The 15,950-nt window shown below is 48.3% G+C and overlaps 1 protein-coding gene across 15 annotated transcripts in view; it reads left to right on the top strand.

The window, feature by feature from the left end:
• The window catches only part of LPIN1 (lipin 1), a 130,223-nt gene that overhangs the window by 96,435 nt on the left and 17,838 nt on the right, over positions 1–15,950 (top strand). For all 15 annotated transcript variants that reach the window (XM_061433280.1, XM_061433276.1, XM_061433289.1 and 12 more), the window contains 7 exons: positions 10–103; positions 781–971; positions 1,994–2,087; positions 2,812–2,881; positions 6,430–6,522; positions 9,764–9,843; positions 15,541–15,667. In XM_061433280.1, coding sequence (XP_061289264.1) covers positions 10–103; positions 781–971; positions 1,994–2,087; positions 2,812–2,881; positions 6,430–6,522; positions 9,764–9,843; positions 15,541–15,667 — 749 coding nt within the window. The remainder of the gene's footprint in view (positions 1–9; positions 104–780; positions 972–1,993; positions 2,088–2,811; positions 2,882–6,429; positions 6,523–9,763; positions 9,844–15,540; positions 15,668–15,950) is intronic.

Here is a 15,950-nt window from a genome sequence, read left to right as displayed (position 1 = left end):
CCCTTTCAGACAAACGAAGCCGACACCTGGGGGCTGACGGCGTCTACTTAGATGACCTCACAGACATGGATCCTGAAGTCGCTGCCCTGTATTTCCCCAAAAAGTAAGAGCCCTTTTTATGCTTCCTATCGTTTTGTATATGTTAACCTGGGAGCTGCTTTTTCCTTATATTTGATTAGAAAGTGAGTGAGAAAAAGCTGCAGGAGTCCCACGTTTTACCCTGAGGAGCAACCGGTCAAAGCACGAACCCTGTGTAGACGTGGGGGCATGGCTGTCCACCGCTCCTGGGACGGCTTTTGAGTCGGGGCACAGGCTCGAGGCCATCTCCCCAGGTACACCAAGGTGCTGTTGCAGCGGTCAGTGATCCTCATCCCAGATCAGCTATGCACAGCCCGGCCCCTCCCCAGGGCAAGTCCCCTGGGACCTCGGGGGGCCCCCTTCTGGGATTCCCATCATTTGTGGGGAGTCCTGGCTCCGCAGAGGGCGTGACAGGACGGTGGCCTCTTGGGACGGCATGCTCTCTCTCTTCATCAATTCCAGTGTATTTGGGAGAAAAACGCAGGGAAGTGTAGGGGTTAAAAATGGTTATTTTTCCTCCTAAGGTCATTCATGTAGCTCGTGTGCCTGCCATGGCGCCTTAGGGAGGGTCTGCTGGGATGACACCATTTGTCCCTCTGACTGCCGGGGTCACCTGACATCTGAGTGAGACATCCCCCCCGCGCCCCGCACCCCAGGCTTGGGAAACCCTCCTCACAGCCCCTCCCACTCCTCTCCTTCCAGCGGAGACCCTTCTGGGCTCACGAAACCCACCAGCGACAACGGAGCCCGCTCCGCCAACCAGTCCCCTCAGTCCGTGGGCAGCTCTGGCGTCGACAGCGGCGTGGAGAGCACGTCGGACGGCCTGAGGGACCTGCCGTCCATCGCCATCTCCCTTTGCGGGGGCCTCAGCGACAACCGGGAGATCACCAAAGGTACCGCGGGGCCGCCGCCATCTTTGAGCCGGCAGCGCCCCCTGGTGGCCGCCGGCTGCACCGGCCCGAAGTCCTGGGCTCATGAAGGAGCGCACGTGACTCACTGTGGCTCAGCACCCAAATGTTGCTGCGGCTGGCTGACTGACCGCAGTGTCACACGCACGCACGCACGCACGCACACACACGCGGCCCCAGGCGACAACAAGGCCACTGGGGTCACTGGTCATCAGGCGTGTTTGAGCATAGCTTGTGCCCGTCCTGCAGTGGGGTGGGGCCGTGAGGTGGGGCCCGGGGCTGGTGGCAACGTCAACACTGGGAAAAGAGTGCGTAGCAAGTGTACAGAAACGCTGGAGGAGGGAGGGGTGTCCGAGCGAGCCCTGGACCCTTCCTGGCTGTGTCAGAAGGGTGTCTCAGGGTTGGCTTAGGTGATCTGAGTTAAATCATAGCCCCCACCCTATTTTTATCCCTAGTTTCCTAGGATCTCATGCTATTTACATGGTGAGGTGGCCCCGAGACCTCCAGAGAGTACAGTCAGCCATTCTAGCTGATGACTCCTAGACCAGACTCCTAGACCCTAGGTGTCCCCACCTGCTTTAGGCAGGTCACTGAGCTTTCATTCATGACTTTGTCCATCCTCGTGACTACTGGTGAGGAGGTGGGTGTGGAAGTTCACACCAATGACTATGACTTCAGACCCGGGTGACCATACCTTGAGCTCCAGTCGTCTGCTTCTGCATGGGCCTGTGTTTATGGTGTTTGCCACATGCCTGCTCCTGTGTAAACACATGTGCCCTGATTAAGGGTGCACTTGTCCCCCATCCTCTGACTGCCCCCATCTCTCTTCATTTCTGCACAGACACAGCCCCCCAAACTAACTGAAGGCCCCTTGACAAATAAATTTGATAGGATTGTCTGCATAGCTGGATGGCATAAACTCTCAGAAGATACTTGTGAGGGAGTGAAAACAGGCCTGGTGTTTGTACTAAATCCTCTTTGTATTCCCCCCTCCTTTGCCTTCACAGACGCATTTTTGGAACAGGCCGTGTCATATCAGCAGTTTGCGGACAACCCTGCCCTCATTGATGACCCCAACCTCGTGGTGAAGATCGGAAATAAGTAAGTTCCTCCCGAAAGTCATTTCAGCCGTCGTGTGATACCCGTTCAGCTTCAGCTTCTCTGCTATAGAGACCTGGACAGTAACCTTTAGAAATGTATAAATCTAAGTCTTTGTTAAAAATCTATTATTGTCTCTTCACTATTGGCAAAATGCTGCATCACTTATATGGTTAGAACGTTGATGTAACTGGATCCTGTGGGGCTTGCATTAGGCTGCACCAGATTTTACAGTGGGACATGTGACGTCACAGCCCTGGCCTCTATCACAAGATAGACCGTGCACCCGTCCCTTGAAAGCTTTGTTGTCTGAGGTCAAGGGATGTGCACGTATTTTTACAGGCTGTTGGCAAACTTTTCCCCATTAGAGGAAGCCACAGGTGTTTACGTGTTAACTGAGGGTCCTCGTTTCCTTTTCCCTGAAGTGTGGGCAAGAAATGCTCCAGCACATCAGTGGCTTGATGCCCAGCGGGGCGTGGGCTGCTCTCAGCTGGCCACTGGGTCACCTGCCATGTCGTTTGTCCTGTTGCCACAGTGGCCGCTGGGAGTTTGGCTGGAGGAAGGGCTTCTGTAAGGGTGGGGCATGTGGCAGCTGACCTGGGGTGTTTGCCACAGTACTGGGCTCTTTAAGGACCCTCTGAACGTCCAGAGCCTCACATGACCGCTTCTCGGGACATTAGAGGTCTGAGCCTTGGTCTTCTGACCGCTTTTCCTTGTTTCACGTCAGATACTATAACTGGACGACAGCAGCGCCTCTGCTCCTGGCCATGCAGGCCTTCCAGAAACCATTGCCAAAGGTGAGCTTTACCATGAGAAAGAAAAGGGACATGAAAATGATGGCTCGCTGAATCTGGGGGATTGGAATTTAGCTTTTATTTTAGACTTCCCTGGTGGCTCAGATGGTAAAGGGTCTGCCTACAGTGCGGGAGACCTGGGTTCTATCACTGGGTTGGGAAGAAACCTGGAGAAGGAAATGGCAACCCACTCCAGTACTCTTGCCTGGTAAATCCCATGAATGGAGGAGCCCGGTAGGCCACAGTCTATGGGGTAACAAAGAGTCGGACACAACTGAGCAACTTCACTTTCTTTCATTTTCTTTAGAAACCATGAGGTTAATTACACTGTGCTGGTTGGAAGTTCATGGGTATAAACTGCAGGGGTCTCCCTTGCACTTTGAATGTCCTTCTCCCTTCTCTCATCAAAGCAAAAGCTCCCAGTGGAGGCAGCGCCAGACCGAGTCCTGCCTCTCCAGGATTCCTGTCCCCGCACCTGCCGTGCCAGGGACACAGATGGGGGCAAAGCAGGTGGATGCTGAGCCCAAGGGTGATGAGGGTAGAAGGATGAAGGAGGGGAGCAGGGTAGTACTATACCAGACACCAGGTGCCCACACTCAGGCCTGGCTCAGCCAGGAAGCAGGCTAGGGGCTGATTGGCCAAGGAGGAGCAAGTGGGCAGCTCCTGGCTGCACCTGAGAGCAGGTGAGCAGCTGCATAAAAGAGCCAGGGTGACAGGCAGATGCACTGCAGCAGCCCACCATGCCCGTGTCCTCCCCCTGCCGGTTCCCCAGGCCTCTCCTGGAATTGATCGCTTTCCAGCATTGGGTCTTTGTTCCAAATGCTCCATTCTTTCGGCTGCAGAGCCCACATCTCACACTTGCATCCTTCACATGCTTAGCAAAGGCTTTGTGCTGCTGTGGATGTTGTGGCTTGTCAGGTAGATCTCATACCTGAGGGTCGTGCAGGTCTATTTTGACTTTGTTTAGCTCACGTTCTCTCCTTTGTGGCTGTGTGTGTGCGTGTGTGCACATGCTTTGGGATCGTGACTGTATCTTTCATGGAGCTTTATCTGTGAGTATTCTTTGTGGACTGAGCTGAGGGCCTATGCTCCAGAGTGGGTTCTGTTTTGTCCTTGGCAGGTTCTGTACAGTGTTTGTGGCCCAGGGCAAGTTTTTACAGTTCTTATAAATCAGTGAGAAGAAAGACCAGTGCAATAGAAATTTACTGATAAAGGCTATATAGTTCACAGAAAAAGAAATACACATGACTGCTAAACTTAAAGAAATTAGTCTTTGTGGTAGGCAGCCTAAATATTGTACAGGTTGTCAGTAATTTTTTGGACTCTGTTTTTGGCATTTATTTAATAATAGAAATTATTTTTATGCAGAGACTTCATCAATCTTATCTTTTGAGGCTGCTAGGTTTTGTATCTTGGAATGGCCCTGCTTGCTTCCCATTTCCAAAACTTATGAAAATATGCCCTGTCTTTTCTTCCAGCATTTTCTTAAATCTTTGATCCATCTTGATTTTATTTTGAAAGTCATGAGTTGAGGTATCAGAAATGAAATCAGTTTTTTTTTTTTTCCCCAGCTGGTTATTGAATCAGGATGCTTTGGTTGCAGGAAACAGAATGACTACAAGTGACTGGAGTAACAGGGGTTTATTATTTGACATAATAAGAATCTTAGAGGTTGGTAGTTTCAGGCTGGATGAAGCTGGATGAAGCTGGATGAGCCTTTCTGATTTTCCTGGCTTCCCCATTATGATCCCAAGATGACTGTTTTATCCAACAGCTCCTCATATAAGTGTCCAAAATAGGAAGGATGGAGACAGGCTTCTCACATTTAATCGGCCACAGTTTGGTCACATGATCACCTCTCAGCCGGTTGTTGGCAACACAATGGAATGGCCATGAGTGGTGCAGAACAATCTAAGTTTCTCCCCCCAGACTTGAGCCTGCCTTCATGGAACATAGTGCAGTGTGATTCCTGAGCAGAGTTTTGGCTGTGATGGTGAGAACCAAAGGGGTGGTTCACCCAGGGAGTCAACTGAGAGGGTCATGGTTGGCTCCCTAATTATCTCCATACCTTTCATTATATAACTCTCTACCCATTGATACGCAATTACAACTTGATCTTACATTACATCCCCTGTGAATTTAGGGTTATTTCTGGATTTTGTCTTCTGTTCTAGTAATATGTTAAATTATGTCCCAAGATTGCATTCTTTTAATTACTGTAAGTTTTAAATATATTTTAATATCTAGTAAGGCTTATGCCTGAGCTTCCCAGGTGGCACTAGTGGTAAAAAACCCACCTGCCAATGCAGGAAATATACGAGACATGGGCTCAATCCCTGGATTGGGAAGATCCCCTGGAGGAGGGCATGGCAACCCACTCCAGTATTCTGAAGCGGCATAGCACACACACGTGCCAGGCTTATGTCTACTTATTTTCAGTTTTCTTGGCCATTTCTGTTTGTTTTATAAATGAACTTTACAACCAGTTTGTCTAGGTTTGAAAATAATCCTGGTTTTTTTTTTTCAAATTGGAATTTTGTTTAATATATGGATGAAATAGAAATAGGAGGGGTAGGGTAATTGACATCTTTGTGAGTTGTCCTGTTCATGAATAGGGGGGCTTGTTCAGTGTATTCAGGTTTTCTTTTGTGTCAGGTAGGGATTCTTAAATGATAAAAAGAAGCACACTTCAGGCTAAATACGTGAATTATTTATCTTTCCACTTACCTGCAACTTGTTTGATTGAAAGACAATTCTCTCATTACTAGCTGAGGTATTAGTGCCTGAGAGTTCCATAAACCAAAGAAGGGAAATTAGATAATATTTACTTTGGTACTTGAATTAGCCTCAAGGTGACTATTTTGTTCTTTAAAATATGTAGAAAATTGTTACTATTTTTTAAAATGTATTGAAGTACAACTGATTTACAAAGAATATTACTAATAAATATTTAATCTCCTATTCAACTTGCATTTATTTAGGACAAGAGTATGGATTTTCTTTTTTAATATTTGAGCTTTTAATTCAAATGCATCTATGAATATTCAGTTTGCCCAAATTTGGAAATTTACATCTACTAAAAAGATCCCATGCATTTTACTTTTTGTTTAAAACTTTACCTTGTACCTCATATTAATCATTTCATTTTTCATTTTATAATCAATCATCTTATTGAGAATAACAGTATCTTAATCAGTAAACCACTTTAATTTGAAAACTTGCTGTCTGACTAATCACTAATGATTTTCAATGCTTTCTTTTTCTGTTGTTGTTGTGTTGTATTTTATTTGTTATTTGTTTATTCCTTTAACATCTTCTTAAGTCTTCATGCCTAAGTTACCTTAATGTAATTTTGGATGCCATTAGGTTTTGCTTCTCGAAAATTTTTAATCCACAAATAGTATGTCGTGTTTTCTCTGATTTGTCTTTGTTTTTTCTTTCTTTTTTTTTTTAATCTTACTTTAATTTGCATGTGCGTGTCTTTTGGTTTGAATGTGCTAAGTTGATCTTTTTTTGGTTCCATTATTTATGTTACCATCCATTTAAAACAGGCCACGGTGGAGTCTATCATGAGGGATAAGATGCCCAGAAAGGGAGGAAGATGGTGGTTTTCATGGAGGGGAAGAAACACCACAATCAAAGAGGTAAGCTTGGAAAACACAAGTGTTTCTGCCTGGCTCAGCAAGGGCTTGCGTGTCAGTGAGCAAAGCCGTCACACTGAGCCAGGAGCCAGCTCTGCCACCATGCAGGTGAAGGCAGCGCAGAACAAGGGGAGGTGGAGAAGGACCGGGATGGGTGGGCAGAGATGGCCTCACATCCTGGCTGTGTTACCTCTCCGCTTGGAGAGTGTGGTCAGGTCACTCCTGCTCTGGAACGTTTCTTCATCTATAGAAAAGAGAGATTTAACCTGATTTTTTTTTTTTTTTTAATGTTTAAGTAAAATATCTTCCTGTTGCTCATGAGAACAGTTTTAGCAAGGCAGACTTATAGCGTAGACTGATTCCTGTTAGTCATTTCATGTCAATAGCATGTCTAAAATATACATGACTTTGGTTTCTGTTTCTATAAATGCTTATACTTTTCTTCAGACCTTTGCCAGCCTCTCAGCCTATTTCTGGAAGTAGTTTCTTTCTTGGCTTCCATGTCAGTGTGTCCACCTGTCCCCCAACCCCCTGCCCCAGGGGCTGTTTATCCTCTGGCTCAGCTGCTGTACAAGTGGGTCCTCAGGCTTACCTGGTGGTGGCTCAAACAGTAATGAATCTGCCCGCAATGCGAGAGACCTGGATTTGATCCCTGGGTTGGAAGGATCCCTGGAGGAGGGCATGGCAGCCCACTCCAGTATTCTTGCCTGGAGGATTCCATGGACAGAGGAGCCTGGCGGGCTACAGTCCATGGGGTCGCAAAGAGTCAGACACAACTGAGCGACTAATACTACTACTGTTACAGGGTTGTCTTAGGAACCTCTCTTCTTCAAAGACTGCTCGTTATTCCCCAGGCAGCCTCACCCACGCCTATACAACGACTCCATTTTTATTAACCAAGAAGGTATTTTATAATTCACATTAATTTATCAAATACCCAGCTAGGTAGATGTCACCATGTGGATGCTTCAGCTCTTCAAACTCGTCATTTCTAAAATCAAACTGATGGTTTTCTCGAGAGTTCTTCCTTTGCTAGACCACATTCAGAAAATGATACCACTGTCCGTCCGTAAGCTAATACTTCCTTTTTCCCTCACCCCTCTTTTCAGTTTATCATCCAGTATGTTGCTCCCATTTTCCATTTCTCTCCATCTTCACCCCCAAAAATCTAGGCTGCCATCTTTTTCCTAAGATTGCTTGCAAATGGTCCATTTGTATCCACTCTTGCCTTTTCTTCTTCCTCATTCTCTGTAGTTGCCTTGGTCTTTTTAGGGTAACAGTCCAATTTATATTACTCCTTTCTTAAAAGCTTTTAGTGGATTCCCCAATTCTTAGAGACCAAAATCCTTAATATGGTCCACAGGCCTTGTGTATCCTGGCCCCTGGTTCCCTGCAGAGTCTCCTCTTCTGCCGCCTCCCCCGCCCTCTCTGCTGTGGTGTCATTTCTACCCCAGGACCCTTGCATGTGTTACTTTCTCTGCCTGGTGTCCTTAGGACCCCTCTCATCCCTTTCTCTTAGTTATCTAGCATCTTAAATGGCCCTTTCTTGGCAGGTTGATCTGGTCTGCTGTTCTCTGCCCTCATGGCCCTGCCTGTGAACTTTTCCTTCACAAATTTTGCCAGCATTTATAATTATACACTGATTAGTGTGGCTGTTTAATTAACCCTCCCTTCCCTTCCAGACCCTAAACTCCATGAAAACAGAGACCACGTATGGCTTTGATCCCTGTGGTCTCCCTAGGACCCAGATGGACCCAGAGCAGATATTAGAAGGAATGCTGATCATACTTGGAATATAGTGTGAAAAAACCCTGAGGACAATAGCTGAGTTGGTTGTTACAAGAGTGAAAAAAAAAAAGCTCAGATGCTCAGTTTGTTTATTTCATTACTTCAAAGGGAAAGAGTCTGTTGGAAGTGTTTTTACCAAGATAACACCATTTTAGGGTGTTTTCTGGTAGCATCCCTGAGCTTTTTATACCCTCATTTCCTCCAAGAGGGTATGAACATGTTATAGCTAGCGTTCACTTTACTTTAGGAGACTTAAAGTGGAAAAGGCTTTTCTGATTCCTTTACTAGAGAACAGAACGTTCTAGAATTTAGACAGAAGGCTATTTTAGGGACCTATTTTTTTTTTTGCAGAGTATCTAGAGTCTCATTAGTTGGAATCGAGGGGAATGCCAGCATAAAATGGTGAAGAGTTATGAAATATCTTTTAAAAACACTAAACACTTTTCAGATAGACATGTATTTTTGAACAAGTCTAATAAAGAATTGTTAATAGCAGTGGCTAAGTTACCTGCCTCAATAGATAGATTAAACATTACTGGGCCTCTTTTCACATCATTTATCTGCCTGCTTATAAAAACTAAAGAATTTTTGAAAATAGCTTGGACCCATCATATGTTAAGCTAGTCACCATGTTATATTGTTTCTGTCACTCATTTTCTTTATCAACATTAAATGCATTAACCTTCCTGCAGATCGAATGACTATAGATAAGGAGATGTGACTGTAAAGCCTTTGTCCCTTGACACGTCCGTCTGGCCTGTGATGACTTCCTGCGATGTCTGCTGGCAGGTGGATGTTTTCTCCCTCCCCTGCCTGCTGTAGGCCAGTCTCTGGGTTTATGTGTAGAATCTCTGTGGTCCTTCCGACACTGTTAGGAGCTGCATGTCACCACCCTTGCCTTGCTGGTGGGAAAAAGAAACTCTGAAACATTCCATCACTTGCCTGAGCTTTTTAAGCCAGAGAAGCAGGACTGGCCCAGAGCTCTCAATATTCCAAAGCGCTGGCAGTACATTAAGGGAGCATCTTCTATTAAGAGCACACGGGATTGAAAAAGAGAATGCATCCATGTTTTTCTCAAGCAAAATATGGTGTGAAAATATTTTCAGGCATTTCTATCAGCAATTAGAAGAAAATATTTTGAAAGCCCCCGCGTATCCAAGCAGCCCTTGATAAAGCATTTGCATAAGCTGCCGTGATTATGGAGCCTTGGTTTGGTGCCACAAACGCTTATGGAAAACAGACTTATTTTTGTCAAAAATGTTTCTCAGCTCGATTGTAGACAACAGCTAAGCAAAGGAATAACTAGGACCCTTCCATCCCTGGGGGTGGGGTGTGCCATTGGGGAAGGCATGGGGGCCCTGCCCTGGACTTCAGGGAGCCCCTCAGGGAACACCTGCTGTCACGCAGGTGGTTTCCCTTTGCTGCGTCCATGATTCTCTGTCGTCTTCTTCTCCAGGAAAGTAAGCCAGAGCAGTGCCTGGCAGGGAAGAGCCACAGCACCGGGGAGCAGCCGTCACAGCTGGGCATGGCCACCAGGTACAGTGCCAGTCATCTTGGGGTGTTGTAGCCCCTGTCTGTGTCCAAAGTCAAGGCACACGCCCCACAGATGCTGATACGGTTCACTGCATTAGCTTGGGCCTTGAATTTAGACAGATCTCGGTTGCAGGCCTGGTGCTCTGTCATTTACTCAGTGACCTGGAGTAATTTACTGAAATTGATCTTCTCATAAATCAAATGGAAACACTCCATAGATACTGACTTTCCAAAGTAAATGAGATAATGTCACAAGAGCATTCCTCATGGTCTTGGAACGTGATAGCCCTCAGTCTGCAGAAGGTAATAACAAGTGTTGTGGTGATAAATAATGATATGGGTGATATGGGGATGATGTGAAAAGTGCCCCTTTTGCAGGAGCTTGCCTTTCTCTATGGTTTAATCACATACTAGGACTTATTATGTTAAATATTGATAGGGATTCATATTAACTTGGCCTAGCAGACATTAGAATTTAATAATACTTATCCACATTAGTAGTATTTTATCTTCAGGGTAACCTGCTTGTTATGTGTTTTTGTTTTGATGCTATGGGATTTGAGGGTAACTCCTCTGAGGACAGTGCCATCAGCCACTAATTTGATGGTGTTATTATATCAATATTGAGTGATCTGATATATTTTAATAACTTTACTGATGACCTCACCCTTATAGTATTCCTGTGCTTAAGAGAACCAGGATTGCATTTCTTATTTACAGGCAGAAAATTCTGACATATTCATTGAAGGCAAGCTGCCTACCTCCATCCTTTTATACCTCGGAGGCCAAGCCAGTGCCTGACTCAGAGTAGGCATGCCTTAAGTGTACTGTCACTGAGCCAATGAGATTTTCCCAACCTATTGTTTCCTGGGGAAGGCAGGCTTAGCTGTCCAGTCCTTGGCTTCCTGGCCATAGCTCTGTATATGAAACGATGTCATTTCTAGAATTCATTGTTGGAACTAGAAATGCATGTAGGTGTCACGAAGGAGACAGTCTGATTTCTTTATTGTCCTCTGTGTGAGAAGAGTGTGTAGGACTGGATAAAACTGCATGGCAGGGCTGGCTCTCAGCTGGGCTGTTTTTGGAGGACACCGTTTCTGTTCCTTCTGATGGTGCCCGGCACGGCCCCTTCCCACCTGCCCCCGTGCAGGTCGGCCCTGGAGAAGGGAGAAAGGTTGATGCGCTTGTGTGTTTCTTTTCCATTCTTCACCGTCTGTCTCTGGCTCATTCTCTGGGGAGGGGCTTTCCAGCACGATTATCTGGATACCTTCCTGACCCAGAATTTAAAAAAATATATTTTATTTATTTATTTGGCTGCACTGGGTCTTGGTTGCAGCATGCTGAATTTTGGTCTTCATTTTTGGCATGCGGGATATTTTTTTTTTAATTGTGCCATGTGAACTCTTAGTTGCGGCATGTGGGATCTAGTTCCCTGATCAGGGATTAAACACTGGCCCCCTGCACTGGGTGCACGGAGTCTTAGCCATCGGACCACCAGGGAAGTCCCCCGACCTGGAACTCTGAGTGTACCTTGAGTGAGTCTGGAAGGGAGAGGGCAGGTGTGTTCAAGATGGAGCTCGGGCTAAGAGTGCACAGTCCTGAGCAGGTAAGGCGGTAACCAGATAGGAAGTCAGTGGGTTTTTGGTAAGTAGTTGTTTGAAGCAGCAGGCTGTACACAGCAGGCTTTGGAGTCAAGCAGATCTGGCTTGGAGTCCTGGCTTTGGGCAATTTCCTTCTGAATCTGAGCTAAGGAACAAGAATGATGTCCATGCCGAGAGAAGCCCAGGCAAGGAGACAGGAGCAGAGATGCCACCCTTCTGTCCCAAGCAGTTTAACCCAGCAGTTAAAACTGCTGCACTGGAAATGCAGGGAACATTTTGAGAACCTCTCTGTCCCACAGTAGTTTCCAAGCACAAGAGGCAGCGCTAGCCGGGACTCTAATCTTTGGCAAATCATCAGCCCCTCGGTGTTTCTTCCGTCATCTTGGAAATGGGCAGGCGACTGACACACAACCCGTACAAGTTGGCTCATCAAAGCTGAGCTCACAGCTTCATGGGAAAGGAGGTTCAGAGTGTGAAACCAAAGAGGGCCACGCGGGCTGTGCCTGCGTCAGGAGGGTGGCTCTGTAGGACTCAGGCTTGTCCTAACTGTGCAGTTGCAAGTGTTTTAAAATTATACAGCGCAGTACGAGCCAAACGCAGGATGTCAGCCAAGTCCAGCCTGCGATATGCCAGTCTCAGACCAGGGAACAGCAGGCCAGGGGCTCAGAGAGATTTAAAAGGAGGGATAGAACACAACAGCGGCTGGTATAGGGTCTGTATTCTTCCTTCCAGCAGCAGTGTGGTGGCTCCTGGAGGCCGTGGAGTGGGCCGAGGCTGTGCCTAGCAGCGGGTCACTTCTGCTGCTCTTCCCCAGTTGGGAGATCAGCTGATAGTTTGTCTAAAGCGTTTTGGATCTTCTTAGTATCTGATACGATCTGCTTTGGCCACCTGATGCAAAGAACTGACTTATTTGAAAAGACCCTGATGCTGGGAAAGATTGAAGGTGGGAAGAGAAGAGGACAACAGAGGATGAGATGGTTAGATGGCATCACTGACTCAATGGACATGAGTTTGAGCAAGCTCTGGGAGTTGGCAGTGGACAGGAAGCCTGGTGTGCTGCAGTCCATGGGGTCTCAAGGAGTCTGACATGACTGAGCGACTGAACTGAACTGATAGGATCCAATTCAAGTGTTGACACAAACGCTTTGCCCAGTTAGATAGAAATAGACTATTGACCACTCTGAGTTAGTCATGCTACGTATACTTCTTTACAAAACCTGAGAAATGAAGAACTGACTCTTGGCGAAAAGGATTTGAGATTTTGAAAAGCCTTCTTACGAAGTTCTCCTGAGCAGTATGCATCTTTTCATTTTACTGGCATCCTCATCTGCTAATTAGATTCATGCAATTGCCTTGGGAAAAAAAATGTTGGAGTGCTCTCCTAATTGACAGACTTGTGATTGACAGAACAGTCCTTGAAGTCTCGTAATTGAGCAAACAGCTTGTCACCATGCAAGTCATTAAAATACCATCGGAACCTGTACACTGACAAGTGCGAACTTCAGTGTTGTTCACAGCTCCTCGGCTGAACACGGATACTTGAGTGAGATGAGGCCTTTTGTTTTTTTGCCTGTCGCTTCTCACAGACAGCGCAAAGCCAGTGACATTAGGGACCATTGCAAGAGGAGGGGGCGGGGGCGGCCAGGTCCAAGGGGCACACGACCTCGCCCCCAGCCGGCACTGCCAGCTCAGGTGTACGGCTCCTGTCTCAGTTTCTGTCTCTGTGTTTTCCTTCCTGTGCTCCCTCAAACGAGGCTTGCTGCACCGATCGAGGGGTTTGGGGTTTTGTCTTAAAGCGGCAGATGGAGCTGAGAGCTCACCCTCTTGGCTTGCGCATCGCCAGCAGTGGCTCACGTCAATCTGTAGTCACTGAGAGCTTCGGTTCACGTTTGGATCTCATTTCCCTCCGAACTGTCTGCATGGAACATGAACATTACCCGATTCAACAAGGGGCCTGTAGCTGCCTGTCCTAGGTTCCCACCCGGGCTCTGTTCAGGCTGCTTTGGCTCCAGGACCACGTGTACCTGTCTGTCTGAAACCTCTAGGCTGTTGGTTCAGAAGGGTCAGCATCGCTCTTAGAATCGGCAAGGGTTGGGATGGAGAGGGGCTTTTGAGTCATTTTACAGATGAGCCACGGAAGCCCGGGGAGGAATTCTGTGGTTGTGAGGCTTTTCCTGGGATGCGTATCTGTCTGTTATCTGCTGGCTCCTGGGATCTCTTGCTGCATGGGATGCTATTTGCTTCCCTTTGCTTTAAGATGAGGAAATCAAGCCAGAGAGAAAATAGTCTGAACAGGAAAACACAGCTTGAAGTTCCTGCGGTTCAAACCTGGGCTTCCCAGGTCTCTACTCTACCAGGAACCCGTCCTCGGTGTCACGGACATTGATTTGTCTACATGTGGCTTAGCCCTGCCATGGACCAATCAGGATTCTAGCCAGCGTGCTCTGTCTCCGTGGACATAGCTACCTGTCCCCACCCTCATTCACCATGGCTGTGACCCCGTGATGGCCAAGTCTGGGACTTCAGCTGTGGTTGATCCGCACAGCTCCAGGGCCTCCAGTCCAGCCAAAACCCGGGATGTTCTCTGCCCCGGGGCCTCTGGTCCAGCCACTCCCAGGACACCCTCTGTCCTCCTAATGCAGCCCTTGTCCTGCTCTGTTGTGATTATTCAGACAAAAGGCCCCAGGGAGCCGGGGCCAGGCTGTTTGCTGTATCCCTACACCTGGCACTTTGATCCCTGGGTTGGGAAGGTCCCCTGGAGGAGGGCATGGCAACCCACTCCAGTATTCTTGCCTGGAGAATCCCATGGACAGAGGGCACCCTGGCGGGCTACAGTACACGGGGTCGCAAAGAGTGGGACACGACTGAGTGACTAACACTTCCACTTTCACTTCCACACCTGGCACGGTGCCTAGAAGCATTGGTGGCCTGAGCTCCAGTCCACCAGCCCACTGCCCACCGGGGGCCACCCCTTGTAAGGTGGAGAGCAGGGCCCTGGGGAGGGGTAGCTCATTCTGGGCGGGGAAAGAGCTGGGAGAAACCACACAGAAGCAGGGTAACGGGCCTTCCCTTGCATCTCCCTAGTTCAGGGTGCTGTTGGATTGTAGGAACTGCTTCTGGAATGAACACGTGGGGCAAGAAAGCAACGAGCTGCAGAGGAAACACCCGGCCATTTTCTGATAGAAGGGGTGGGGAGGCAAGGGGGAAGGCCAGGATGCTGAGGACCAGGCGAGAACCCCCTGAGACACCAGGAGAAGCTGGAGTTTTGCATAAAGGGATGTGCTGAGCAGGAGGCTTTATGGGGAAGTGCACACCCGGGGCCTCGGGACCGGTTTGTTCCAGATCACTCAGCCGTCACCCTTTAGCCTGACAGACGTTTAGGAAGCACTTTGGTGTTAAGGCATTTTTAAAGAAGATGGTCCTGGGAAGCAGGTCTATAGATTGGGGGTGGTGTCATAGCAGAATTCGAATCCAGGGAGCAGTTATTTGCTGACATGCTTTATACAGGTTATTTGAAGAAAATGAGCCTGCTCCCCACCTGCACCTCCCAGGCCCTTCTCCCTTCCACCCCCCATGTGGAGGGGTCCGGAGCTTGACTTGTGTGCAGACGAATGAGGTGTGGCTCGTGCTCCAGGGGCAGCCTGCTGAGGGGTTCTGGAGGAGAGTTGCGGGGGGGGTCTTCCTTGGCTTCCCTGGCACCCGTTTGTAAGTCCTTAGAGTGACCTCGTTATTTGGAATTGTGTGTTTGGAGGAAACGAATGGGCTTGGACGTGTAGGAAATATTTGGGCTCCTTGTGATTGGCCTGGCTGGCAGCCTGGGATGGGGGAAGAGAGAACGCAGGCATCCTCCAAGGCTGCAGGGAGGATGGGGGGAGCCTCTCGGTTTAAAATAGAGTGATGATGCCAGCAAGTAGGCACCTGAATGAGGAGTGGCGGCCCCGGGTGAATAATGCAGGAGCCTCATGAATGGGATTAGTGACGGCATCTGCTAAGTGACCGCCCCAGGGACAGCACTCCGTCATCGATTCCTGCCTAGTGCGTGTTTAATGGCTGCCCAGATGGACTTCCTAATTGGTGGTTACATCACTGTGTGTTCCAGAATAAAGCATGAGTCATCCTCTAGTGATGAGGAGCATGCAGCCGCCAAGCCGTCCAGCACAAGCCACCTCCCCCTGTTGTCCAGCGTCAGCTACAAGAAGACCCTGCGCCTCACGTCAGAGCAGCTGGTGAGGGCCCTTTCCTCCCTCCGCTGAGATGTGGGTTCCGGCCCGGCTCCTGCCACCCGTGCTCAGCGGGTTCCATGGACTGGGTTCCCCCCACCCCGAGTCAGCCCCGAGCACCTTCTCTGTCCCAGTACCGGTTGCCATCCTCCTTGGGCTCACATCCCCCCCATTTCGGTGCCTCCTGTCCAGTTGCGCTCCCCTGTGTCTGCCCTGGAGGCTCCCTGGTCTCAAGTGTTGGAGGAGGGCAGCCTGAGGGTGTTTGTCTCGAGGTGTAAATGATGGATAG

This window comes from Bos javanicus, chromosome 11, assembly GCF_032452875.1.
Source record: "Bos javanicus breed banteng chromosome 11, ARS-OSU_banteng_1.0, whole genome shotgun sequence".
In the NCBI taxonomy this organism is placed as follows: domain Eukaryota; kingdom Metazoa; phylum Chordata; class Mammalia; order Artiodactyla; family Bovidae; genus Bos; species Bos javanicus.
This window is presented reverse-complemented; position numbering and strand designations above follow the sequence as displayed.